Below are 27,459 nucleotides of genomic sequence, written 5' to 3'. Positions count from 1 at the left end.
CTTTCAATCACTGAATGCCTGTTTGTCTCACAGGTGGACCTTTACTTAAAATTCTTGTTTGGGCACATGCAGTAAGTGGAGAAAAATGTAAGACATTCTTTCTTTGGTCATTAATAAAAGACCCAGAGGAAAAAGCCTAAGTAGCTTTTGTTAATCATTAAACTTGCCCTATGGTCAGTTCTGAACTTCTACTTTGGCGCATGTTTGGCCAGAACACAAACAAGTTAGGTGAGTTACAGTCCAACATGAGTGAGTTACCTGCACGGTAGCTAAGGGCTGGACTCTAACCAGATAACACAGCCATCGGTGCTTGTCAAGAAAGAAACAAGATCATTTAGAAAGGAAAGATAATTTCTCCCTTGAGTCACAACGGGACAGGAACAGAAAAGGTACCGTTTGATTCAGAAATGTCTCTGCCCTCTCTTTTCTAGGTATTATACCCCTTGCCAATGTTGTGGGTGAACAAAAGGAAATGGACGGTCTGTATTAGCAACCTTGCCACTCTGTCTCTGAATTCTCAGGGAGGGGAAGCTTATCGGGGAGGGAGGAAAAGAGGAAGCGGAGGAATGAGAGCAGAGAGAGGCAGGAGGTGAGAGGAGACTTGACCAAATGCACACTACTCTCCTCTGGTTGGAAATTCTCTGGTTAAAAGAATTAAGTGGAGGCTGAGTTTATCCTTAGGAAGAATTAGTGGATTAATCATGTTAAGAAAAAGTATACTTATTGATTCGATTGCTCTATTCTAGAGGAAACGGTGCAGGTCTGAGCATAGAATTTTAAGAAAACCAACGTGTAAGTAAATATTTACTTATATTGTCTCAAGCTGGGGAGCAAGCATTGAAATGAAATATTAAAATCATGCAGCCAGACTGAAAATTGACTCTTCTGTGCTGAGGATATTCTGTAGGGTGTAACAGGCAAGTCAAATCCTGTTCTTTGGATGGAGTAGCAAATACTCTTGGGTACCTTTCCCTATGCAGTAGATGTATTTGGAAAATTGAATGTTTTAAAAATTGAATCTTCTTCCAAATAGATGTAAAAATGTAGAGAATTTTGCAACTTACAGGAAAACATGTTGAATCCACTGAGACATGACAGATCTCCTTTCATAAATGCAAGTGGCTTCCATCCCTACTTCATCTGCTAAGGACTTGAAGGCATATACTCAGATTGTCTCTGTTTCCTGAACTCCTAGCACAGGGCCCCGCATGTACTAGGAATATAATAAATGTTTGTGGAGTTTAATTAAATATAGATGATTTTATATATTGGATTATCTTAATCAAGACATACCTATAAGATACTTTATTCTAAGTTTATGCGGATATTCTTTTTTCTGGGAGTTTATTATGCTTTATATTTCTGAAATGACGTACGTATTTTGCTAGTCTGTTTTTCTTAAAAATATAAATTAAATGTATATTTAGTGATATATACATATACTTAATTCTGTAAATTTTGTAACTCTTATTATTATTTAAAAAAAATTTTACTTTAATTCCATATAGCTAGCATGCAGTGTTATATTAGTTTTAGGAATATAACATAGTGAGTCAACAATTCTATAGATTACTCAGTGCTCATCAAGATAAGTGCACTCTTAATCCCTATCACCTATTTTACCCATTCCCTCACCCATCTCCCCTCTGGTAAAGATCAGTTTGTTGCCTATAGTTAAGAGTCTTTTCTTTGGTTTGCCTAATTTTTTTGCCTTTGTGCATTTGTTTTGTTTCTTAAATTCCACGTATGAATGAAATCATATTGTATTTGTCTTTCCCTGACTGGCTTATTTTGCTTAGCATTAATGGATGATCTACTCTCTAGATCCATCCATGTTGTTGTCAATGGCAAGATTCCATTCTTTTTATGGTTGAGTAATATTCCATTGTATACGTGTATATACCACATCTTCTTGATCCATTCATCTATCGAGGGACACTTGGGCTGCTTCCATATTTTGGCCATTGTAAGTAATGCTGCAATAAACATAGGGGTGCATATATCCTTTCAAATTAGTGCTTTTGTATTCTTTGGGTAAAAGCCCAGTAGAAGTTTTTAACTTTTAGAACATTTCATAGCCAGTATTTTTCAAAGAATTTTGTCTGTGCCCTCTGACTTGGGGGTACCTGGGAGGAGCTCGGCAGCTTCTCCAGAACAGGCATCAGGACATTATCCAAGGCATTTGGCTCTTTAGCTGAGCTTCCATAGATTCTGCTCATCTCTCATGTGTGAAAGTCATTTCCTTCAGGTTAGATAAGCCAGGCATAGAGTTTTTAAATATATATTCACCGATTAGAATTTACTAAATACTGTGTGGGACCTTTGCACAGAGATGGTTGTAGAAATAGAAGACCAGGCTCTGGACTTGAGGAACAGATAATTTAAAAGAATAAGCATATATGCACTATGTGGTCCAGGCTGCTCAGGACATAAGGTTCAGAGAGGAAAGGGCAACAAGAACCGGAATGGCTGGATGTTGGAGGAGGTCATTGAGATGACATGACCACTGGTTAACCAGAGCTGGACACGGACAATCAGAGCCTCCTCACCCTCTCCCCTGTCCCCCTGTTCCACAGCATGAGATGTTTAGAGGAGACAGCCGTGAGATAGTGATGTGTTGTTGAGACTATCTGGACAGTATGTGTGACTAAGCTCGGTTAAACCCTCTATATGGACTTTTAAGATTTTGCAGGCAGGGGTGGAGATCTACTCCTCTTGAGGCTGCTCAAGACAAGCCTCATATGTAGATTCCCTTGCTTCCTAAACCTGCTGTCTCCCATCTGAAGTGGCCTGCCTCTTTCTTTGGTCTCTCCCTGAACTTTGAGTATGGGGCCAGTTTGCAAGACCACAATTGGCCATCCAGCCAGGAGACCAAAGAAAAGGTATCTGCAAGTGAAATTCTGGATTGACCAGCGACCTCTAAGCAGGGAGGGGTGGCTTGTATGGTAGATGTTTGTGGACCACCATAGGAGTACAGGGACGCCAGAAAACACCAGCTGGACTAATGCACCTGTTGGAGAAACTGAACAGAGTACACTGTGGCAAAGAAGGGGAATGCATATCTCCTGCCATGGGCTGTCCTCTGCCATTGGTGGTTTGGCCAGACACTGATGCCCAGCTACAGGCTGAAGCTCAGGTTAGAACGTTGGAAGCAGAGCTGAGATTAAAGAAGGACATGCAGGTATCCACCACTCTGCTGGCTCTGGGGCTGGTAGACAAAGTGGGAGAGCAGGAGGAGGAGTTGAAGAACTTTGTGAGCCATGTTTCAAAGCTAGGAAGGCACAAAATGCCCTGGATTCAGATCCCAGCACGTATGACAGTGCCTGATTGGGATGTGAGGAAGTGGAATCCCTGGGGAAGTGAGGAGAGCAAAGAGGAGGATGTTGAGGAGGTTGTTGTGAAATGGACAAAGGACCCTGTGTCATCTCACTCCTAATACAAAGAAGAACAAAAGCACAGCAATGGCAAGCCCAGCTGGCGGGGCAGCCCCCAGTTCAGGAAACATTCACGAGAGAATATACTCCTGCTGAACTTACTGATACAGTTGCCAAAATCCAGCAAAAGGTCAGGGTGAGTATCTGGGCATGGTTAGTGATGCTGTGAGATGGACAAAAGAGTTCATGTAGCTTCTCTGACCAGGCCCGGGAGGCAGAGAAGATAGCAACGTCACCACATATCTGCCCTCCAGTATACCTGCACGGTGCTCAGGGGTTCAAAGGACTCACTTCTTTACATATTGGATTATTCTAGCCTGCAGGGAGGCTTGGCCCAATAAGGGGGGATCTCCTGGGCACATGGGTCTGTGGAAATAGATAGAGGGGGTACAACAAATTCTTAGGGAATTGGAAATGAGATAGTAAATCTATGCCCTTGTCTTTGAAGGCACATTTGCTGCAAAAATGAAAGCCAAGGTACTCCAGTGTGCCCTCACTCCTGGTATGGGTTGCTGAGATCCATGCTGAGTCCAAGTGTGGACAAGACATTTATGATGTTGGGCAAGCCATTGCTGATCTAGGTGAAACTTACAAATCATGGGAATTAGTATTGGCTGTGGGAAACACCTGAGACAGAGGGGGAACTCAAAAAGCCAAAAAGTGGGGCACCTGGGTGGCTCAGTTTGTTGAACATCTACCTTCAGCTCAGGTTATGATCTTGCAGTTCGTGAGTTTGAGCCCACGTTGAGCTCAATTCTGTCAGTCTGCCAATGCAGAGCCTGCTTTGGATCTTCTGTCCCCCTCTCTCGGCACCTCCCCTGCTTGCATTCTCCCCACCAAAAAATAAAAAGCCTAAAAGCTATTGCAACTGGCTGTAAAAGATCTGATCAAAGTAATGAGGATGCAACCTTGGTTTGATGTCCTTGCTGTCAGGACTCCACCTGAAAAGATAGACTGGCAACCCAATGCTGTGTTGGTTGGCCTATAGAAAACCTTAAAACCTGAACAACAGTTCAGACCAGCTCCATTTGCCCCTACCATCCCTGTTGCCCCACCTTCTCTAGCAGGGGCCTCGGGGATACAGTCCTATTTGGGGTGGGTGCCGCCCACAACTTCCATATAGAATGCAGCCCAGGATTGCCTCTAGGTGAGGGTCATTGAAGGAGGTCAGAGGTCTCATGTGCTGTTTACTATTCACTGGTTCCCCAGAAACTAGCAAATGGTAGCTCTGGTGGACACTGGAGCTAAGTGCACTCTAATGCATGGTCACTCTCAGAAGTTTTCTGGCTCCCTCAGCACCATCGATGGTCACAGATGATAAACATATGTCAGGGAGGTCCCTTTGACACTACAATTTGGGCAACCTCCCTGACAAGAATATAAGGTTTTTATTTCTTCAATGCCAGAGGATATATTGGACATTGATATCCTACAAGGTCAAACTCTGCAAAACTTAATCGGTGAATTCTGCCTCCAGGTTACAGTAATCAAACCAGTGCTGAGGAGAAACACTAGCTGGGTATCAGGAAGTCCACCACCCCTCGAAGAATGCTAAGTGTCAAACAATATTTTGTGTCGAACAATTGTCAAATTGCTTGGGAGACACAAGGAAATAGGAAAACTATCCAAGAACTGCACCGAGTGGTATTGCAGGCCTTGCCCATAATGCTTTCAACAGAGGGGTAGGCGAGTAAAAACGTCAGATGGCTGGGACTGCAAGCTGGTGTAGCCACTCTGGAAAACAGTATGGAGGTTCCTTAAAAACTAAAAATAGGGGCGCCTGGGTGGCGCAGTTGGTTAAGCGTCTGACTTCAGCCAGGTCACAATCCTCGCGGTCCGTGAGTTCGAGCCCGCGTCGGGCTCTGGCTGATGGCTCAGAGCCTGGAGCCTGTTTCCGACTCTGTGTCTCCCTCTCTCTCTGCCCTCCCCCATTCATGCTCTGTCTCTCTCTGTCCAAAAATCAATAAACGTGAAAAAAAAAAAAAAAAAACTAAAATAGAACTACCTTATGACCCCAGCAATTGCACTACTAGGCATTTATCTACGAGATACAGGTGTGCGTTTTGAAAGGACACGTGCACCCCCATGTTCATAGCAGCACTATCAACAATAGCAAAGTATGGAAAGAGCCCACATGTCCATCGATGGATGATGGATAAAGAAGATGTGGTGTATATATACAATGGAGTATTACCCGCAATCAAGAAGAATGTAATCTTGCCATTTGCAACTAAGTGGATGGAACTGGAGGGTATTATGCTAAGTGAAATTAGTCAGTCAGAGAAAGACAAAAACTCATATGACTTCACTGATATGAGGACTTTAAGAGACCAAAACAGATGAACATAAGGGAAGGGAAACAAAAATAATAATAAAAACAGGGAGGGGGACAAATGAGAAGAGACTCATAAGTATGGAGAACCAATCTGAGGGTTACTGGAGGGGTTGTGGGAGTGGGGATGGGCTAAATGGGTAAGGGGCACTAAGGAATCTACTCCTGAAATCATTGTTGCATGCTAACTAATTTGGATGTAAATTAAAAAAAAAGTCAGATGGCTCATGGAGGATGATCATAGGGTCCAAAAATTGACTAATGTGGTGCCCATCACTTATGCATATGGCTGTGCCCAACATTGCTACCATTGTAGATGCCTTGGACACAATCCTATGAATGTACCATCCTATGCCAGACTAGCAAATGCCTTTTGCAGTATACCACTGGCTACTGAGTCACAAGATCAATTTTGCCTTCATGTCGGAGGGGCAAAATGGACAATTCAGGTGCTTCCCCAAGGCTACCTACATGGCTCCACAATATGTTACCAGATGGTAATAGGAGACCTGTCCCTGTTCTCCTTCACATCAATAAAATGGGCCCATTACATTGATGAGATAGAATATTAACATGTGCAGACTAGTCCCTGCTGCAGGACACTTTGTAGGCTTTGCTGAAACATCTGTGCAGGAGAAGACGGGCATTGAACCCACAGAAAATTCAGGGCCAAGGCACTGCCACGAAGTGTTTGGTTGTTTAGTTGGATAAGATGCGTGTCATCCCAGAAGCTAGGATTGATAAGGTGCGAGCCTATCTAACCCCTAAGAATATGAAAGAGATGCAAGCCTTTGTATGGGTTTGGAGGTTTATTCTGTACCTGGTACCGTGCCTCCACCCCATACTCCACTTAGTAAAGAAAGGGCACATATGGAACTGGGGATCAAACAACAAGCTGCCTTTGAGAAAGCAAAAATATAGTAAAGGAGACTAAAGCTCCGGGCCTCTCCCAAGCAGGGCTACCATGTCTGTGACTCCACAAGGTATAGGCTGGGCACTATAACAGAGACAACCAAAGGACAGAGTACCCCTAGGGTTTTAGTCCCAGCTCTAGAAGGGGGTATAAATCCAATATGCTTCCCATAGAATAATGGCTCCTAGCAGTATTCCCAGTGTTCCTCCTGGTAGAGTGTCTCATGAAGGAACAGCATATCATGATAGAAACTTCTCATCCCATCAAGAGATGTGTTAAAAATATGTCCCACTGACCCCGCCTCTGCCATGGCCAAACCCCCCCACTTTGACTAGTGGCTTGGCTATTTGCAGCAGAGGAGAGAGAGCCCACTGTCTCAAAAATGTGGGTGCTATTAGCCCATGTTGAGTATGTAGATCCTCCAGATGCTCCCACCCCTCTTCCTGTGGTAGCCCCTGAGGCCCTGGCAGCCTGTAGAGAGGAAATGGGGGAAATTCCCTACCATGCCTGGTTAGAGATGGGTCTAGTCAGGGCAACCTTCTATATGGACTGCAATTACCCTTCAGACCGACACCAACACCATCTGGATGAAGTAGGAACGAACCTCAACAGCCAATGGGCTGGACCCTGTGGTTTGGCTGGTGATCACTAATGCATCCTGCCTGTTAACCCTTTGCACTGACAGTTGGACTTTACTACAGAGATGAACCCTATGGCTTAAATAATTGGAAGCCAAAGGATAGATATTCATGAATAAGTCCTTGAGAGGTCAGGATATGTAGAAAGACATTTTGGTCCATCAGCAAGAGCCTGAAGTAGTCCTCACTGTCTTCCACATCCCAGATTGTAAGGTACTGACCCCTGTTGCAATCTGGGAAGCTGAAGCCCTAGCCCAGGTACAAACCCTAGCAACTGATCCATCAGTAGATAAGCAGATGGACACATATGAAGAAAGGTCACTACAGCACCCAAAATAAGATGGCATATGGCCAAGGATATCATATTGCCCCCAAAATACAGTGACTAGGTTAATGCGCTAACATCATGTCTGTTCTAAACAAATCCAAGGCCATTACCAAGGAGTCTGGGGACATCCACCGGAGTTCCCAACAGTGATGGAGCCTGAAGCCTGATTTGGATTCTGTCTCCCTCTCTCTCTGTCCCTCCCCTGCTTGTGTGTGCGCGCATTCTCTCTTTCAAAAATAAATAACTAAAACAACAACAACAACCAAACAACAAAGAAAAACAAAAATCAAAGGTCATGATGTAAAAGACTGGGCAAACAACAAGGCAGTGAATGTAGGTTCCCATCTCCCCTTATAACCTGCAAGCAACCAGGTTGGTAGAATGAAAAAATGTAATATGAAAGCAGTAGATTAACTACTAACAAGTAAAATAATGGGCTGGATGGGCTAATATACTCTTCCAGACTTTAATACATTCAAATGAAAAATCAGTAGGGACCAGTACCCCATATACCAGATTGGGGACTCTAGTAAGACACTAAAATGGCAATGATATGGAAGTCATGAAAAACAGCCATTGCCCCAGCTCTCACTATGAATCACTGTGCAATGCTGCTGAGAACACCAAGGCCCATCATACCTGGGAAGGCTTATCTGTTGGAGTTTGCAATGGGATGTCGTGCCAGAATGTGTGAATTACTCACATCCCTGGTAAAGGGAACTGCTCAGTCTCCTCTGGGATCCGGTTGTCCTGCTGCAAGCTGGACCTGTTGAAATGTACTATGCCTGAAATGGACTGTGCATCATTGAAAGAAGGAGAAGGTGAAGGTCTTGATCTGGCATATGCTCCCCCCCAGTTCATCTCCTCTCCCTTGCCTCTCCTGGCCCACATGTATGGCATGCACAACCAGGTCAGGTGCCTAAGCTGCCAAACTCCCCCTCCTCAAGGCCAGGTGGGTGTGTTGCTGTTTTTCAACTGGCCTTTCAATTTGGCCACCGTCTTTGTCCCTCCATTGGCCTGTAGGATGTCATGGCACCACACAGACGCCTTACTGCATTCACCCAGCAAGCCTTAAACGATAGCCAGCAAAAGGTCTGTCCTTACCAAAGACCAAATGTCTCTAATGAGGAAACTATCCTCCAAAACAGGACGGCTTTGGACATTATTATGCCTCTAAAAGAGGCCACCTGTGCCAGAATGTTGTCTGTTTCACACCTGTGAGTCTGCTAATTAAATCACAAAACACAAGTGAATGTCCTGAGTGATTTTGATGAGGGAGCATAAGGCAAGTTGACTGGCCGCAAACACCACTCCCACTCCAGGTGGGATATGTGTGATATTCCCTAGGCACTCCTGGCTGCCCAAGAACAAAGGAAAGGGGAACAACAAATGATTAACTGGTAGAGATCACAGTCCTGCAGGACCTTTCTGTCACCCCTCCATAGAGATAGTGAAACAAGGCAGGAAGCAAATGGTGGATAGAATTCAATTTCCCTGTAACCGCAGCCCATTGACAATACTTGAGGCTGGCAGAGTAAAATGTTTCTCCAGGACTCCTTACTGTCTTCCTGTAATTAATGCTTTGCTAGAGGGAAAACAACTTTAGCTTGACAATAGCTAGGCCTCCAGTATCCGGTGAGGCTTCTTTAGCATATGAAAACCTCACTAAAAACTTCCCCTGGACTTTACCTTCCCCAAACCCCATAGATAACCAGTCTTTCCTCATGGTCCCAGGGCAGCAATTTCTGCCCACGGTCCTGCCCCCTGCTTCACTAAGGCACCTTTTTGCACCAAAGATGTCCTCAAAAATCTTTCTTGGTCGTGGGCTCCGGACCCCACGAACCCTACTATCATCCCCAAAAACCTCATCAGTTGACCCCGAGCCTTGGAGACTTGGTAATGAACGGTTTGGATCATGGGACTCTTGATGGGAAAAAATGTTACTTATAATGAGGATCATTATCTTAATCTATGTTTTCTTTTGCATGTGCCTATAGTGTTGCTGTGGTATCTGCCCTCTAAGTGCAGCCAAGTGGCTGTCAAATGAGCCACCTCGGTGCTGGTGAAAGCCCCTTGCTGACTACGCTGGGCACAGCAGAAGAGGGCGCAGGTGAGATTACATACAATGGTTAGGAGGAGGGATCATCGAGAGGTCATGACCTCCAGTTGACCCGAGAGCTGACCTGGAGGCTCCTTTTCCCTCCCCCTGTGTTTGAAATGTACACTCTTCCCACTTGTCTGAGAGGAGACCCCCGGACACAGCTTGATGAGAGCACTGTGGTGCTGAGACTACCTGCCTGGTATATGTGTTTGAACCTGGTTGAGGCCTGTATGAAATGTTTAAGATTCAGGCAGGCAGGTGCAGAGATTTACTCATCCTGAGGATGCCCACGACAACCCTGTAGGTAAGTTTCCTTGCTAGTTGAGCCTGCTGCCTTCCAATCTGGAGTGGTCTGTCTTGCCTCTTTCCTTGGTCTCTCCTGCCTTCTGTGGAATGGAGCAGCATAGGAACCAACACGGGGACAGATACCACAGAGGAAGCAGCTCCTGAGCTGGGCCGTGAAGGAAGGCCAGCTTTTCATTACGCAATGAGAGAGTTTGGGGAGTGTAGAAAGCCGCCTTCAGGAGCCAAGAAAGGGGCTGACCTGATGAAGGCTTGTCTGAGAGGTGGTGAAGGGAACTGTCCAGTGCCGAGAAGGGTTTGTTCGGTTTGGTGAGCCATGCCAGGGAAAGCTGGGAAGGTAGGGGGCCAGATCATGGCCAGACTGAAAAGTCAGAGACAGGGCTTTGCATTGGAAATAGAGAGCCCTTGAAAAGAAAACATTTGTGGGGCATCTCCTTTGTGTTAGGCCCTGTGTTAATATCTTTGCATATAGCACCTCAGTTAATCTTGATAAAAATCCTGAGAGGTATTCTTAGGGTCATTTTAGTAGTGGTGGAGGTTTTGCATTGAATTAAAAAAGCATTGAGCAGAAAAATGGCACAGTAAAGGACAGGGTTTAAGGAAGATAGGTCAGCTAAGCTGGGCCTGTGGAATGGGGTAGAGAGACCTTGAAATCATGGGGTCTAGTTTGGAGGCTCCAGCTTTTTCTTCCTCCATTGCTTCTTCCCTTTCTCCTCTGCTGGTGAGGACGAGACCGTTTTCCCCCAAATTCCCATTAGTACCATTTTTTCAACCCAGTACCATACTTAACATTTGCTTTGTTAAGCTTTTTACTTTTTGTGTTGGTGGTTTCCTGGAGGACTGAGACTCTTTTTTTTTTTTTAATGTCTATTTATTTTGAGAGAGAGATATAGACAGCAAGCAGGGGAGAGGCAGAGAAAGAGGGAGACACAGAATCCAAAGCAGGCTCCAGGCTCCGGGCTGTCAGCACAGAGCCTAACGCAGGGCTCGAACTCATGAATTGTGAGATCATGACCAGAGCTGAAGTTGGACGCTTAACCACTGAGCCACCCAGGTGCTCCTGAGACTTTTAGAAATAAAACAAACAACCTACCCTACCCTTCACACCGCAACTACCATTAACTTGTATCTTGATATCTAGAATTAGTATTTTTTTAAATTAAGCTTTTCCATAATGAGTTATTGAAAGAGGCTATCAGTATTACCCAGCTTAAACATGCATAAAATAAGTTGGTGAGAAAGGGGGAGGAGGTGAAATAGTGTGATTTTATATGAGATTCTTAGAGTACTCTTTTCTCCTGAGCTTGGGAGGATAGTGGGTCGATTTGAAGACTCTAGGGCCATGTAGGTATCACTTCCTTAATTCCCCAAGTTTTGGCCCCATAAAGTAGTAGTATGTAAGTAAAAAATGATAGTAATTTGTCATTTTATTTTTTTATAAAGCACAAAAGCTATGCTGCTCCAACAAAACTGAATATGCTTTCAATATCTGAGCAATTTTGAAAGGATTGATTTAAGTGGACAGGATGACTGGCTGGCTGATCTCTCTGATGAGTGCTGAAATACTACTTTTGGCGGGTGAGTAGGATGTGTTTCGAAGGGATTATAGATAGAGCACAACCAGTTGCCTTGAGAACTATTTTATTGATACTTAAAATATTATCTGGGGGAAAGTCTTCAAGTATCTGCTCTGGGTGTAAATTTCTCTGCCTTAAAAATTATTTTTTTCTGCTTAATAGGCTATATATTAAATAGCTATGAATATATGTATATATTCATATATATATTTACATATATATTCATATACACATATATATTCATATACATATTCACATATACATTCATATATATATATATGAATTAATGGCCAATGGAGGTTGCTGTCATAATCTAGAGCTTCTAATAGTAATTTATAACCTTCTTTTTAGAATTAGTTTTTGAGCCATGTGATGTAATTCTTTTTAGATTCATTGCTTTATCTTCCCAAAGGGAATAGTTTATCTTGTCTAAGCAGTTAATAACTGCTTGTATTAAACTCTTCTTTCCTCAAATCATGTCTCTAATTTTCTCTGTGAGTTTACTTACCTTTGGTATCTTTTTATGGTATTCGTTTTGGTCTGCTTTAGGTAGAAGTATCTAATACACTTTTGAGGGGGAAAGCATGGGATGGCCTGGCTGGGACTGCTGTGAATAATTGTGTTGATGAGACTGATTCCCCACCATCCTCGGTTGTGCATTATGCCACCTACATAAATGTACATGGAAGCCCTGGGCTACCCAGGGTTAGCATGGCCTGGATTATCCTTTGACTTTTCTGATACAAGAACTGAAAAATGTTCTATAGATAGTATGTTGCCTATCTAGGACCTCACTGAGGAGTTGACTGATTTTTGATGGCTCCTTGAATTTACTTTGCCTTGGCCGAGGCATGTCCAGGAGATCTTCAAAGATGAGGGTTTGGTTGCCATGTTCAGCCAATGGTCTCTCTGGGAGAACCCAATCTAGCCTAGCATGTGTAGTCTATAGTATTGTTGTTGTTTTCAAGGAAATTCCAGCCCTGATCCATGCTTCAGCCTCTCTCTGAGACGGCAAGGCAAACATCTACAGAATTTTGTATCCTTCTGGGGAGTTGCTCTGATATATTTAAAAGGAGGAAACTAGAGGATGGTAAATGGAGACAGGAGGATTTAAATAGGAACAGAAACTTCTAGAAGTTTCTCCTCTTCTCTGGGAAGTGGATATGTAAGAAATAATTGGTGGCTAAATTATGACTACCTGATTAAAGGGTGGGAAAGAAACAAGAGATATTATGTGTTTAATTAGAAGCCAAATGTGTCCTTGAGGTCCTCTCCAAAGAAAGTAGGAATTCAGGATTGTTCTGGTGAACACTAGGTTTTTGGGTGTCCAAGAAGAGTGGATCAGACAGAACTTTCGTTAAGATCAAAGTTTTGAAGGTGTGATCCCCAGACCAGTAGAACTAGCAGCACCTGGTCATAAATGTAAATTCTTGGGCCCTACCCTAAACCTGCTGAATCAGAAACTCTGGGGTGGGACCCAGCAATCTGTGCTTTATCAAGCCCTCCTGGTGATTCTGAGGAATACTAAATTTTGTTTTTATAACGTTAGGGAAGCAGGTGTATTGAATCTGAACTTCAAAACCAGTGTTTTTCTTATTTACAGTGTCTTCCCTGCGTTTCCACATTGAGCCTGAAGAAGGTAGTCTTGCTGGGGGAACGTGGATCACAGTCCTTTTTGATGGTAGGTTTGGGTCTTACCAAATGCAAATTTCTTACTTACTAAGCATCCTAAATAATGTGAGTCTTCTTCCTTGGCTAAGGACAGGTATAAAAGAGGGCCTGAAGAGTGTTGGACCCACTGACTGACTTCTGTGTTTCCACATGCTCACTTGCTGATATCACAGAAACAGAGCACATCACACCATTTTATGCCTGTATCCACCTTCTTATCCCAAGCTGTGGGGATGGGACCCTAGGAACTGTAGATGAGATAGGGAAGAGTGCAGCATAGAACTTAGCAATGTGTTCCCCCAAATCTTGGTTTGCTTCCTTGCAGATGATTCTATATGTAGGAAGTTTTTAAAAAAATATTTTTATTTATGTTTGAAACAGCGTGTGCAAGCAGGGGAGGGGCAGAGAGAGATGGGGACAGAATCTGAAGTAGGCTCCAAGTTCTGATCTTTTAGCACAGAACCCCATGTGGGACTCGAACTCATGAGCCGAAGTTGGACGCTTAACTGACTGAGCCACCCAGGTGCCCCTGTATGTGGGAACTTCTAAATCATGGCTTAGTTTACCCACCTGTACCAGTGTAAAGAATAATTTTGAGGGCTGAAAAATTCCTGGATTTAAGTGGATGGACCTGAAGAGAGAGAGAAAATTCTTTTTTTATACACTCGTAAATGAGAACTTTCATTTACACAGCAGTCATAAATGCATTTGGAAATGAGGAGTAGTAATTTAATCCTTAGGCAAGCTCAGTGTCTCACAGTGCTCCTGTGTGGCCATGTTTTTATGTTCTGTGTGGATTACAGCTCTGTTTAGCCTCAAATTCCCTTTTCCCTGGTGTTTAGGTTTGCACTTAGAGCTCCTTTATCCTACCAATGCTCTCAGCTGGAGATACACCTGGTGAACGTGGCTGTGCCTGGCCTGCCGAGCATCCCTTGTGACGTCTCTCCTGTCTTCTTGGATTTGCCACTGGTGATGTGCAGGACCAGGTACTCCTGTCAGCGTGTGAGAAAGATCAGACAGGTTGAGTGCTTTGCTTATCTCCGTGGATTTTGGTAGAGCAACCCTTGTTGACTGTGGTTATCAGCTACAGCTTAAAAGGTGCCTGTGAATCCCTTCACCAGAGTTCCCTATCAGGGGCTCTAGGGCCTAAGGGAGGATGAGAATATAAGGAGATTTTTGAGAACCTGAGATATTATAAGGAGGGGTTGGATTGTGTTTTCATCTGTGTTTTCCTTGTTGGTGGTGTTGTAAGGAGCTCTGTCACTATCAAGATTTCAATACATAGTGCCATTTTACCATCTAAAGAACTCATCTTTTGAACTAGGCATAATCGTTAATGATTGAGCATAAACCCAAAACTAGTTGGAAAGGAAATTTGCTTTATTCCTCAGTGTATTTCCTTTTTGGTATGATTTGTATAGGATTCCAGGTAATCTATCTATTATCCTACTTAAGTTTTTTTTTTTTTTTTTGGCTTACGAAGTTTTCACATTCATTCTTTTCCCACTCATATCTTAGAGATGCTGCATGAAAGTGGATCATTGGTTGAGAGAAAAAAATCATTTCCTTTTGTTTTTTGTTCCCTCCTTCAGCAAGGCTCCCTGTCTTCCATTTCTGTCTATGGAAATCCTAACCTGCGAAAGTCACCTCTTCCCTGAACATACAACTGAGTGTGATCTTTCCCTTCTTTGAAAGGGGGACAAATAGGGGCTGAAATCCAAGTGATGGTTACGACACCTTTGAGGAGGAAGCACCTTTTGCAGTTTACACAAAGGCATGGCATGTGTGGCCTCAGTGGCCCTGTGCCTCAGTTCTACGTTTCTCATGACTTTATGCCTGTTGTTCACTTCTCAGATTCATCCTAGAATTAAGTGCCTTGAGGACAGGAGATGTGTTTGACACCAACTTTGTAGTCCTTACGGTACTTAGCACAGTATCTTGTGAGGAGAAGATGCTCCATAAATGTCTGTTGAACTGAACTTTCTTATAGCCCTGCTGTTGGTTTTAAAACTGGGTTGCATATTTTCCTTAGGTTTTATGGTATACTTGGGCATAGAGTTCCTGCAAGAACTTGCCATGAAACTCTGAAGATCAAAACTCTGAAGATCTATCCCCTCAATCCCAACATACTAATGATTTTATTTTTTTAAAATGTTTATTTATTTATTTTTGAGAGAGAGAGAGGGAGGGAGGGAGAGGGAGAGCTGGGGGGAAGGGTAGAGGGAGAGGGAGACAGAGAATCCAAAACAGGCCCAGTGTGGACAGCAGAGAAACTGATGCAGGGCTGAACTCACGGACTGTGAGATTATGACCTAAGCTGAAGTCGGACACTTAACCAACTGAGACTGAACCATACTAATTAATATGGGTGTCCCCCATACTAATGATTTTAAGATGCACCATTGATGTAAATAATCTTTTTAGAGGAAAAGAAACACTATGTCTTATATGTGCTTGTTGGTTAAAAAGTATTGTTCAGTTAACATTCCAATGTGAAAAAAATGCACATTTATCAGTACTCTATATTCATTATCATAAAGATGTTCTGCTTCACCAAAACCGGGATCATAGCCTCTAAATCAGCACTGTCTAATCAAAACATTACACAAGCCACAAATGTAATTTAAAATTTTCTAGTAGCCACATTAGAAAGTCAAAAGAAACAAGTGAAATTAATTGTAATAATTTATTTAACTCAACATATCCAGAATATTATTTCATATGTAATCAATATATAAATTATTAACAATATATATTTTATATAGTTTTTGCACACCAAGTCTGCAAAATCCAGTGTATATTTTACACTCCTAGCACATCTTATTTGGGATGAGCCACATTTCAAGTGTTCATTAACCACCCGTGGCATTGGATGGTGCAGATTTAAATATTTAAAGTCATACTGAAGATTTTGATGAGAAGGTTTGTAGGGGACACGCTTCTTAATGCTAGCTCCTTATTGATCATATTCCCCCTCTTACAAAAATCAACATGAATGGCAGCACCAAAGAGGCAGAGAAATCACTGTGATATTTGTGAAAAGAGGAGAGAGGGTCTAGGACTTTCTTGATGGGTATATGAAGTGTTTCATGGGCTGCTTGAAATTATGAAGTCAAGAATTTTTGGGGGTAACATAAAATCAATTCCTTTTATCAGGAGGAGCCTAGGATTCAAGCCCCACTTGTGCTCCTGACCTATGGTGTTCACACACATAAATATCTTAATCTATTTGGAACTGTCAAAAATTTTTAATGGAAACTAGAATTAGACTATCTATCAATGTCCCTTCCAAGTCTTAAAGTCCTGAACTTACGATTTGACAAACAAGACAGGTTTTCTTTTTTTTTAATTTTAAGGACTTCAGTAAACAATTACATTTTGCCGAAGGATCCAACTTTATTTTTTTTTAATTTTTAATTTTTTTTATTTTTTCAATATATGAAGTGTATTGTCAAATTGGTTTGCATACAACACCCAGTGCTCATCCCAAAAGGTGCCCTCCCTCAATACCCATCACCCACCCTCACCTCCCTTCCCACCCCCATCAACCCTCAGTTTGTTCTCATTTTTAGAGTTCTCTTATGCTTTGCTCTCTCCACTCTAACCTCTTTTTTTTTTTTTTTTTTTTCCTTCCCCTCCCCATGGGTTCCTGTTAAGTTTCTCAGGATCCACATACGAGTGAAAACATATGGTATCTGTCTTTCTCTGTATGGCTTATTTCACTTAGCATCACACTCTCCAGTTCCATCCATGTTGCTACAAAGGGCCATATTTCATTCTTTCTCATTGCCACCTAGTACTCCATTGTGTATATAAACCACAATTTCTTTATCCATTCATCAGTTGATGGACATTTAGGCTCTTTCCATAATTTGGCTATTGTTGAGAGTGCTGCTATAAACACTGGGGTACAAGTGCCCCTATGCATCAGTACTCCTGTATCCCTTGGGCAAATTCCTAGCAGTGCTATTGCTGGGTCATAGAGTAGGTCTATTTTTTAATTTTTGAGGAACCTCCAACAATGTTTTCCAGAGTGGCTGTACCAATTTGCATTCCACCAACAGTGCAAGAGGGTTCCATTTCTCCACATCCTCTCCAGGCATCTATAGTCTCCTGATTTGTTCATTTTTGGCCACTCTGAGTGGCGTTGAGGTGATATCTGAGTGTGGTTTTTGATTGTATTTCCCTGATGAGGAGTGACGTGAGCATCTTTTCATGTGCCTGTGGCCATCTGGATGTCTTCTTTAGAGAAGTGTCTATTCATGTTTTCTGCCCATTTCTTCACTGGGTTATTTGTTTTTCGGGTGTGAAGTTTGGTGAGCTCTTTATAGATTTTGGATACTAGCCCTTTGTCCCAATATGTCATTTGCAAATATCTTTTCCCATTCCGTTGGTTGCCTTTTAGTTTTGTTGGTTGTTTCCTTTGCTGGCAGAAGCTTTTTATTTTCATAAGGTCCCCAGTAGTTCATTTTGCTTTTAATTCCCTTGCCTTTGGGGACGTGTCAAGTAAGAAGAATTGCTCGGCTAAGGTCAGAGAGGTCTTTTCCTGCTTTCTCCTCTAGGGTTTTGATGGTTTCCTGAGGATCCAATCTTTAAAGTCTAGTAGGTGAGTGGATCTAGAAGGCAAATAGACATAGGAATCCTTGGTACGTGCCATTTCACAGGTGCAGGGAGGAAATTTAAAGTGGTCAGGTGGGGCGGCTGGCTTGGTAATTCTGTCTTTGATTCACAAGGACATCCACTTTCTGCCTGCAGATCCCTGCTGTCTGAAGCACATTGAGGGGCTGTACTACCTGGAAGTGCACTCTGGGGGACAGGTGGTAGGCAGCCCAAGTCCAGGACTGCGGGACAACTGTACTTTCCAGGTGGGTTCTAAGGATGGAGCAATGTGTGTTTGCTGTCCTGAGGGAGTTTTTGTGCTATCGGACAGGCAACTTACAAGTCAGGGTCTGCTTCGCCAGGGTAAGAAGAAAGGTGGATGGTGGTTGTGGGGTTTCTGAGTCTGTACCAATGCAAGTTAAGTATTGAGCACTTGGATGTCAGGTTCTATGCTTTATGTACATTAATTTGATGCTTGCAACAATTATATGGGGTACCTATTTATTATCGTGGTTTTACAGATGAGTGACTTGAGGCTCAGGGAGATGAAATAATTTGCCCATCTCCTCAATAATTTTCCTGTGTCCTCTAGGTAGTAAATGACAGAACTAGGATTCTTTAAAAATTGGTTTTTAATTTTTTATTGACATATGATGTCTTGTTACTTTCAGGTATATATCATAGTGATTTGATATTTTGATACATTACAAAATGATCCCTATGATAAGTCTAGGTTAGAATCTGTCATTATACAGAGTTATTACAATATTATTGACTGTATTCCCTCTGCTGGTGGGAATGTACATTGGTGCAGCCACTGTGGAAAACAGTAAGCAGGTTTCTTAAAAAAATTAAAATAGAAATATCCAGAGATTATCTTCCTGATAATTATCTGATGAAAATGCAAACACTAATTGAAGAGGGATATGCACCCCTATGTTTATTATTTACAATAGCCAGATATGGAAGCAGCCCAGCTGTCCATCTATTTCTTTCTTTCTTTCTTTCTTCTTTTCTTCTTTCTTCTTTCTTTCTTCTTTCTTTCTTTCTCCTTCCTTCCTTCCTTCCTTCCTTCCTTCCTTCCTTCCTTCCTTCCTTCATGGAATGTTACTCAGTTATAAAAAAAGAATAAACTCTTACCATTTGCAACAACATGGACAGAACTAGAGGGTATTGTGCTAAGTGAAATAAGTCAGATAGAGAAAGACAAATACTGTATGATTTCACTTACATGTGGAATTGAAAGGACTAGGATTTGAACCTGTGTCAGACTTTAAATCTTCTAAAACTGTAAGCCCATAGAGGAGCCACAAAGATGATCATCGTGGGTCAGTGTTTCATTTTATAGCTGCAATTCTCCTGAGTCTTGGTAGGATGAAGGAACTCAGGGCCCAAGTTGTACCTCTGCCTCTGCTTTGTACTCTATTTCTGCCTACTCTTTCCAACCTGAGATGAACGGGCATTTGCTGATGGCATTCTCTTTGAACTTAGAGCCAAATGGAAGCAGAGAGAGGGAGAGTTTATGAGCTAATGCCTAACTTATTTTGGAGAAGCAATATGTATACTTGGTCTTAATTTTATGTTTGGTTCAGCCTATTGTTCATTTCAGGTTAGTTTCACACCAATCTCTCAAAAGGGACGGTGCTAGACTTTTCACAAAAGGTTGAGGTTTGACAGTGTTCCTTGTGATGATCGTACTTCCCATAGGGTGCCTCTGTTGAAGGGTTGCTCATAACAGTATTAGTCATTAATGCTCCTTTAGAGCAAGAATTCATCCCCCCAAATCATCCCTGTTACCATCCACTCTTTATTTAGGCAGTCCATTTACAAATTTGGAATTTGCTGTCAGTTCCACATTAACAACTTGTCTCTCACTTCAAGAGAAGCTTGTTTTCTGGAATTTTGCTTCTGCACATATGCAGCAGAAAGAAAAAAAAAACATTCTTATTAAGACCCACACCACCACCTCTACACTGTCTCTGTAGATGTAACAGCAGATGGATGGCCAGGCACCCTCCCTAACCACCATGCTGTTTTTGGTTTTGATGTTCCTTTCACCCCAGATAGTAGTTTTCCTACTTATTAAAGATCAGGAGGGAGAGCAAGGGGAGAGAAGAGAAGCACTTCCTAAAATTGCACATTAAAGAAAACAAGTCCTCAAGTGCTTCGTCTAGCTTGGCGAGTTGATGAAAAATCACCAGGGGATGCAGTTAATGAGAGGCATTCCAAGCTAAATAAAACACGGTGTGTCTCTTTGTTTTGGGACTGGGGGGAACCGTGAGTATTAAAATTAATCCATCTCGCCAGTCCACTTCAAAGAGCCTGCTGCAGGCGCTGACAAGTTTGAACAACTCACAGAAGGTTTATCAAGCAGCTGGTGGCTGTGGCTTCGCTATCCTGATCTGCTGTGTTTCCTCTCCCCCATCTCACTCAGGCTGACCTCACTCCGACTCAGGGATCAGCGTGCGGGAAGCTTGATTTGGAAGCTCATTAATTTTTCACTTTGTCATGTCTCTCGCTTGGTGGGTGGACGGAGCCTGTTTTCCTTAGAAATACACCATTTTTATGTCATGTCAGCTCAGAGGGAATCACAAGTGAAGCTCTTTCTGAGGTTTAACTCTGAGCCACCCCACCATGTTGAGGAAGGGGAGGGAGTGATCAAGGAGTCACTCTATTCCCCCTGCCACCACCCCAACGCCCACCCCCATGCTTCTGGTGGAAGGCTCACAGACTGAGTGGTAGATCTTACATTTCAAACTGGAAATCCAGACGCATGTGTCCTTATTTGGTCTGGACTTGATTGTACTTTAGCCTCAGTTTCTACTGTCTGTGAGAAGGGGAGGTGGTGACCACTACTCTACCTCATGAGGCTCCTAGGATATATTTCCAATGGCAGTGTCCAAGGGCACCTCAGGGAGAGGTGAAGGCCTGGGTACAGTAGGAGGCTGGGAGTCCAGGGTGTGGAGTGCATGTTTGGCAGGGGCATGTGGAATTGTGTTAATCCTTATCTTTTGGTGAGATCAGAGCCAGCTCCCAATTGGTGAGGTCATGGCATTCTTACTTTGACCTCCTGACTGTACATACTTTCTGTGACCTGTTCTCTAACCCTCTTTTAGAAGGAGGAAACTAGCCTTGATGGCAGGCTGTGTAGCCATGTGGATCAATACATAAAACTTACACTTGCCGAGCCACCACTAGCTTTTTTGAAATGTCTGTTGGTTCTCTCCTCTGATTAGGGCTGTTGATTAACAACGGAGTTATTCTTTGGTGGTATTCTGCCTGGGAAGGTGAACTCCTGGGATGCTGGAAGCAGGCCAAGCTAAATAATTTGCTTTCGCTTGATTTGCAAGTGGGAAGCAGTGTAGTTTATGGGGAATGAAGGCTGTGTAGGCATCTAGAGGAGGTTGAGAGTGAGGGTCACATGAGGGGCAAACCAAGTCTCTTCCTGAATGTTGTTAGCTCATGTGTCAAACCTTGGCCTGGTCAGTCCATCCTTATGCCTCTCTGTTCACACTGGCCCTGACTATGAAATGCACTAATCTTGGACTAACTCAGATGCCTATAGGTAAGATGAAATTCCTGGACTTGTCTTTTTCTCCCCCTACTTCCAGGTACCATATCAATCATCTCAGATCAGGCCACTTTATTCATTCACAAAAATTTGAATGTCTTCTGTATACCATGCTATGCATAAGAGTATAACCATGACTGAGTAAGGCACTGTCCCTGCCTTTCTAGAGCATGTGATTAGCAGAGAATATACTTTGGGGGAAGGGACATAGAAAGCTGATTTGGAGGGCCATGACCAGGCTTTCATAGACTTCCACCTCTTCCATCAGGGCTATTTTCCCCCTTCTCAAAGAGTAATGTTGCTTCCCATTCCTTGAATCATTTGAATCCTTTTTTCTCCTGAGAGCCATGATCCATTTTCTCAACAAACACCTCACTTGTGTGCCCACCCAACTCCAGTTTTTTGTAGCTTGCTCATTCCTACAAAGGTGTTGATGATAATTTAAGTTGCAATCCTTTCAACTTAAGTAAGCAAATTTTTGCCAAGAAAATTAAAATCCTTCAAGATTCCAAAATACCAAGTTACAATAATGGAATTCTAAAGGTGGCCTACCTACCTATCTTTCTGGTGAAATGTGTTCCTGGCTGTGGTAGGTGGGCTGGTGGAAACAGACTTGCCAAAGTTTGGGCAATATGGTACAGGACAGAGAGCTACATGACCTTGGTAAAATTCCCTTTACTTCCTCTGTGGAGAAACTATAGTAATACCTGTTAACTCTGCTTCACAGTTGTATTATGAGGATAAAAAGAAATAGATGTACATTTATTTGAGGAAGTGTAACCATTTACCATCTTTGACTAATATCCGATGAGGAATGACTTTTGCTTCTTGTCTGTGGTTGTGATATTCTAATGGAATGCTCCCTTATGATAACCTTTCCTGAACAGTTTTCCAGGGGGCAGACACCCATTGTTTACCACGTTATACCACCGAGTGGAGTGCCAGGTAAGAAATCTCCTATTAAAATAGGAATAATTATGGATCCCTTTGCTAAAGCTATTGAAAACTCTTCTACCCAGGTGGGTGCTCTCTATAAATGGGAACACTGAACTTCTCTGATGCTGGTTTGAAAATAAATGTCAACCTCTGGTTTACTTTTAATCTGGTTTGGTTTCACCTGTGGGCTCTTTTGCTCTGTGACTTCACTGATAACAAAAGGAATCCAAACATGAAAAGGAAAAGAGGCCAGCAAAATCAAACCAGGTACTGCCAGAGCATGGAAGAAATAAAAATCATCATTGTTCTTAATTTTATAGTTGTTTGCATAATAGCAAACCTTTTTTGAACTTTACTGTGAGCCAGGCTCTGTTCTAAGTGTTTGGCATATATTATCTTATCAGATCCTCACAAGAACCTGATGACATAGGGACTATAATTCTCATTTGCCGATGAGGAAACGAGATACCAAAAGGTTAAGTAACTTGCTTAAAGTCAGCTATTAAGTGTATAGCTGGGATTTGCACCCAGGCAGGCAGAATCCAGAGTGGGCAGGTGTACCCATTGTTTTGTTTTGCATTGAGTGGTGTTGCATACCACATGCAAGGCCAGCAACCCTGATCCTTACACTGGGGGTTTGTTTGTGAATTAGAGGGCATACAGGCATGCAAAGGCCAGGGGATAGAAGTGAAGAAGAGAGAGAAGGTTGAGATTTACATAAAAGAGGGGATCGCAGCTAAGAAATAGGTTCAAGAATCGCTAAGCTTGCCTTACAACTAAGTAGTAAATACAAGCTAGGATTATGTATAATTTGCTGTCTGATTCTTGGCAAATTCCTAGGTCTATTTCAGATTTTCCCTTTGTTCAGGGTTTCCAGATGGTGTAATTATGGGAATACAAATTGCTAAATGTTTATATGTAGTTGTGTCTAAATGCATAAACTGATCTAGTTTTGAATGTCTTGACTGCTCGAGAATGTCACAATGAATATCTGAGTTGCTGAAGAGTATTTGCCCTTTGTGTGTGTGTGTGTGTGTGTGTGTGTGTGTGTGTGTAGACACAGGATTATGTATGTGTGTATTTAAATTATATACTGAAGAATATGATTCCAGCATGATTTTTTTTATGCGGGTTATTCAGAGATCTGTTCCTTTCCATTTGAATAATCAAGACGTGATCATGTTTTATTAAAAAGAAAATGTGCTCTAAAAGTCGCATGCAGACGTTTGGGTCCTTGCTGCTCTGGTGTTAGAAAGCTCTTGTTTAGATGGCAGAAGTCCACAGGGTGAGGGATGAGGAAGGGGCCTGCCATGAGAGGTGTGAAGTGGGACATTGGCTGACACGGATCTGTCAGGCCCGTTTCTCCCACCCAGTCCAAGAGCTGCACACTGTATCTTCCCCCTTCTGGGGGAACGGTTGGTGGCTGGCCTTGTTGGAGTGGTCCCTCTGGGTAGGATCCACATGGTGACATCTTTGAAATCATTTTCCAGATGATTACTCTCATTTCATTTGGGAAGTCTGCCCAGAGTAGCAGCCAGGGAGATGGGGGAGGTGGTGGGGACAGGAGAGATGATGTTCCATTAGCAGTTGAGTTTCTATATGTGGTTAACAGTTCTCCACTGTGACAGAGAATCACCCAGAACCATAGGCTGGCTTAGCCATTTCTCAGGCTCTATTGGACTTCTTTATTTAGAAGCAAGACTGTTAACCACTCACAAAATTCCCAATTTCTAGAACTTATTGCCAATTTTTAAAATTGTGCCCAAGAAAGCAAGAAATCATGCCCATCAAAGCCAGGGAATTAATACTTTAGCTCTATTAAAATGAAGGGAAATTATTTTGCCAGTTGTTAATAGTAACAAAGAACTCCAGAGTATAGGCTTTCTCCATTTCTGTGATCTTTGTCTAAGACATTAGGTTCCAGCCCCTTCTACCCATTCATCTGTACAGTGAGTGGCTCTCATACTTCCCGGAAGGTTCCCATGGTTTCAGTGCCAGTCAGTCATCCAGTGACCACAGACAAAAGTCTTCTTGTATTAATAAAGCACCCACAGCATGAAGGGAACAACTTCTTGGTAATGTTCTTTTGTGACTTTAAATGTGGCCATGAAGAGATTCAAAGTCTTCTGCCTTCAGTGACTTCATGATCCCCTTAAGTGCTCTTTTCTTTTCCACCTTTGTTGTTTTGCCTCATTAACCAAAACTGCTCTCATCTCTTAACATTGTTTGTGATGCTGTAAGATTACAGTGTATATGGTTAAATTTCCTAATTATTTGGAGGGCACACATTTCCAGGTTGTGGGGTTGTTTGGTGAAATTGAACTATATCACCTTACTATGGTGTGCTTGCTTAAAACTTTGCCTCATGTAGTTCTACAGAACTGAGTTTAGGTGTTTTCAACTATGGAAGAAATCAGCTCATGTAGCATCCGGTAGGGGCCCCCAAACTCTTTGTGAAAGAGTGACATCAGATTCCTTTCTCACCACAGATTCCTTTCTCACCAACTATGAACAGATTGGGTAGGGACAGTACCAAGAGTCCACCTTGCTGAGAGGGGGGATTGCTGATGGCTGCACTTCCTCTTGAACTTGAACTCAAAAGAGGGTGTATTAAGTAAATACTTGTTACCTAGTGGAAATCCCTATGAGTCACATAGAGGAGACTCAGCAGTAGAAGTCATCCATTTGTCAGTGGGCAAGGCTGACACCAACTGTTTGCAGGTCTTCAATTTGTTCTATCTTTGAACATGAGCATAATTTTTGAATGAATGAGATGTGCAATTGCCCATCTTTAAGCTGTAATTCTGTTCTATCTCATGCCTTCCTTTCTGAGTTCCCATCCATTTGGGTCATCCTTGACATTTATTTTTTGTCCTCTGAGATTTGGAAGAAAGTCTAGTATCCCCAAATACCCATCCAGATCATGTGACATGAACCTCCTTGGTTTTCCATATTAGCAAGTGCCCAGGGGAAAGTGTCATGAAATGCAGAGCACCCCAAGGCACCGTGTTCTTAAATCCCATGTTAGGTGATGATCTACACACAGCCAAGAGGGTAGAACAAGTCAGTGTGTGGAAACTGGCCCTTCTTCCCGAAAGCCTCATACTTCATAGAACTGTGGGGAAGACCTGTTCTTGCTTTTGTGTTCTGTACGTAGCTGATTGACTCTGTGATTGCAATAATTAGTTATTTTAGACTTTTTAATGTGTAATATTGATCACTGGATCATACTTGAGACTCGTTTCCTGTTGTACAGTTTGTAAAAAAGCATTAATATTCTGAGTCATGTCCAGTTTGGCTGTATTAAATAGATGGTACCAAAAACAAATTGCTTATGTTATAATTTACAGTATGAGCGAAGTGTGTTACATTTCAAAAATCTTCTTAAAACAGGAGAACTAATACATGTGTATGGTTGGATTATCACTGGAAGACCAGAAACCTTTGATTGCGATGCGGAGTACATTGATAGGTAAGCGTGTGTTAGTTTCTGTGTTCAACGAGTTACAAACATGCTGGATTGCTTCCTCAGACCAGCTTCCCCGATAGCAATAAATTGTGAGCAGTTGGCACAGAATTGCTGTTTTCTTTCCAGTTTATGGTCCCTAGTGAGTTGGGCTTCAGCAAACTTTGTTAATGTAATTGCAACTGGTCGATTAAGTTGGTCCATTTATTTACTGACAACTAGTCACTCTGGGCTCAGCGTGAATTGTGCTGTAACTGCATCTGTGGGTTTTCTTTTTCGATTCTTCCCCTTCTCTCCCTTGTTTCTCAGGCTGAAATGATTCTTTTTTTCTTTTTTTTGTAAAACGACATGTGATCCCCAAAGACCATTGTAACTTCTTTCTTGGGTTGGTATCCATTTGTGCATTTAGGAATTCTGTTAGTGTGATCAGAGGAAAACACGGAAGAAGGCACTGAGAGCCACTGAATTTTACTGTTTTCTGGGAATAATGAGGATGGCCAGACACTTTAAAATGGAAAGTGGTACTATTAAATCATGCGTGCTAGGGAAGGAAAGGAACAAGAGGCAATGTGTTGAAGTTGTGTTTCAGGGAGGCTTTAAGCAACTGTGATTTTGCAATATCTGAAGTAGTTATAGCCAGGCTTGATAAGGTAGAAGAAACCGAGTCTTACTGTAGCTGAGTGGATTCTATATACTTGTGTCTGGTTTTCCTTGTACTCCTAGAAAGGATGGGGGTATTGTCTTCTGTTCCATCTCTGTGATTCTGCCCTAGGTGAGGAGAACATGATCTGGCTACTCTCCAGATCTACATTTTTGGCATTAAGTAGTGGTGAACTCGTCTTGAAAGGAAATGACTCTTTCTGTGGAGGATACAAGCCCCAAGTACATCCTTAATAATATGCCACATTCACTGCTTGGTCCCATGTCAGCCTTGGTCAAGGATATAACATTGAAAAGGGGAATGGAGGCATTGACTTCACAGTAGTTCTATGTAGACTCAATATAGCCAATGTGGGTATGATGAGGATTTTGGGGGAAAAGGGAAATGCTCTTTCTGCAGTGTGAAGGTGTGGACCATGAAACAGTGCTATGCATTGCTTACCTTCAGACTGAGAGTTGATTCAACATCTCCTCAGGGGACAGGCTTTGGCCACCCTCAGTGATGCCCCATAAATCCAGAGAAGAATGCTCATAACAGTGTTTCCTCTGAGTTTTGCTAGGAATTTTTACTGAGAGACTTACACTATTGTCTCATGTCTTTTTTACCCCATTTTTTAAATCCAGTCCATTGATCTTGGAAGCTCAAGGAGACAACTGGGTCACAGCCTGCTCTCTTGTAAACAGGCAGACAGGAAGCTGGTGAGTGTCTTTCCTGCCTAATACATGCTTTTAGGTTCTTCCATGTGGGTTTCTCTCTGTCTCTCTCTGTCTCTCTCTCTCATACACACACACACACACACACACTCACACCTTTTTTTTTTTTTTTTTTTTTGAGAGAGAGAGAGAGAGACCGACCGACCATGAGAGAATGTGAGCAGGGGAGTGGTAGAGGGAGAGGGAGTGAGAGAATCTTATGCAGGCTTCACACCC

The 27,459-nt window shown here is 42.5% G+C and overlaps 1 protein-coding gene across 1 annotated transcript in view; it reads left to right on the top strand.

Moving 5' to 3' along the window:
* Positions 1 to 237: 237 nt before the first annotated feature.
* The window catches only part of PKHD1 (PKHD1 ciliary IPT domain containing fibrocystin/polyductin), a 486,267-nt gene continuing 459,045 nt past the window's right edge, over positions 238 to 27,459 (top strand). The window contains 11 exon segments of the mRNA XM_030315703.1: positions 238 to 389; positions 9,643 to 9,755; positions 11,493 to 11,627; positions 13,230 to 13,307; positions 14,140 to 14,169; positions 14,172 to 14,283; positions 18,053 to 18,074; positions 18,076 to 18,162; positions 22,355 to 22,412; positions 25,797 to 25,875; positions 27,154 to 27,228. Coding sequence (XP_030171563.1) covers positions 11,576 to 11,627; positions 13,230 to 13,307; positions 14,140 to 14,169; positions 14,172 to 14,283; positions 18,053 to 18,074; positions 18,076 to 18,162; positions 22,355 to 22,412; positions 25,797 to 25,875; positions 27,154 to 27,228 — 593 coding nt within the window. The 5' untranslated portion in view covers positions 238 to 389; positions 9,643 to 9,755; positions 11,493 to 11,575.

Source organism: Lynx canadensis, chromosome B2 (assembly GCF_007474595.2).
Source record: "Lynx canadensis isolate LIC74 chromosome B2, mLynCan4.pri.v2, whole genome shotgun sequence".
Lineage (NCBI taxonomy): Eukaryota > Metazoa > Chordata > Mammalia > Carnivora > Felidae > Lynx > Lynx canadensis.
Note: the sequence above shows the minus strand (reverse complement) of the source record. Positions and strands in the feature narration are given on the sequence as shown.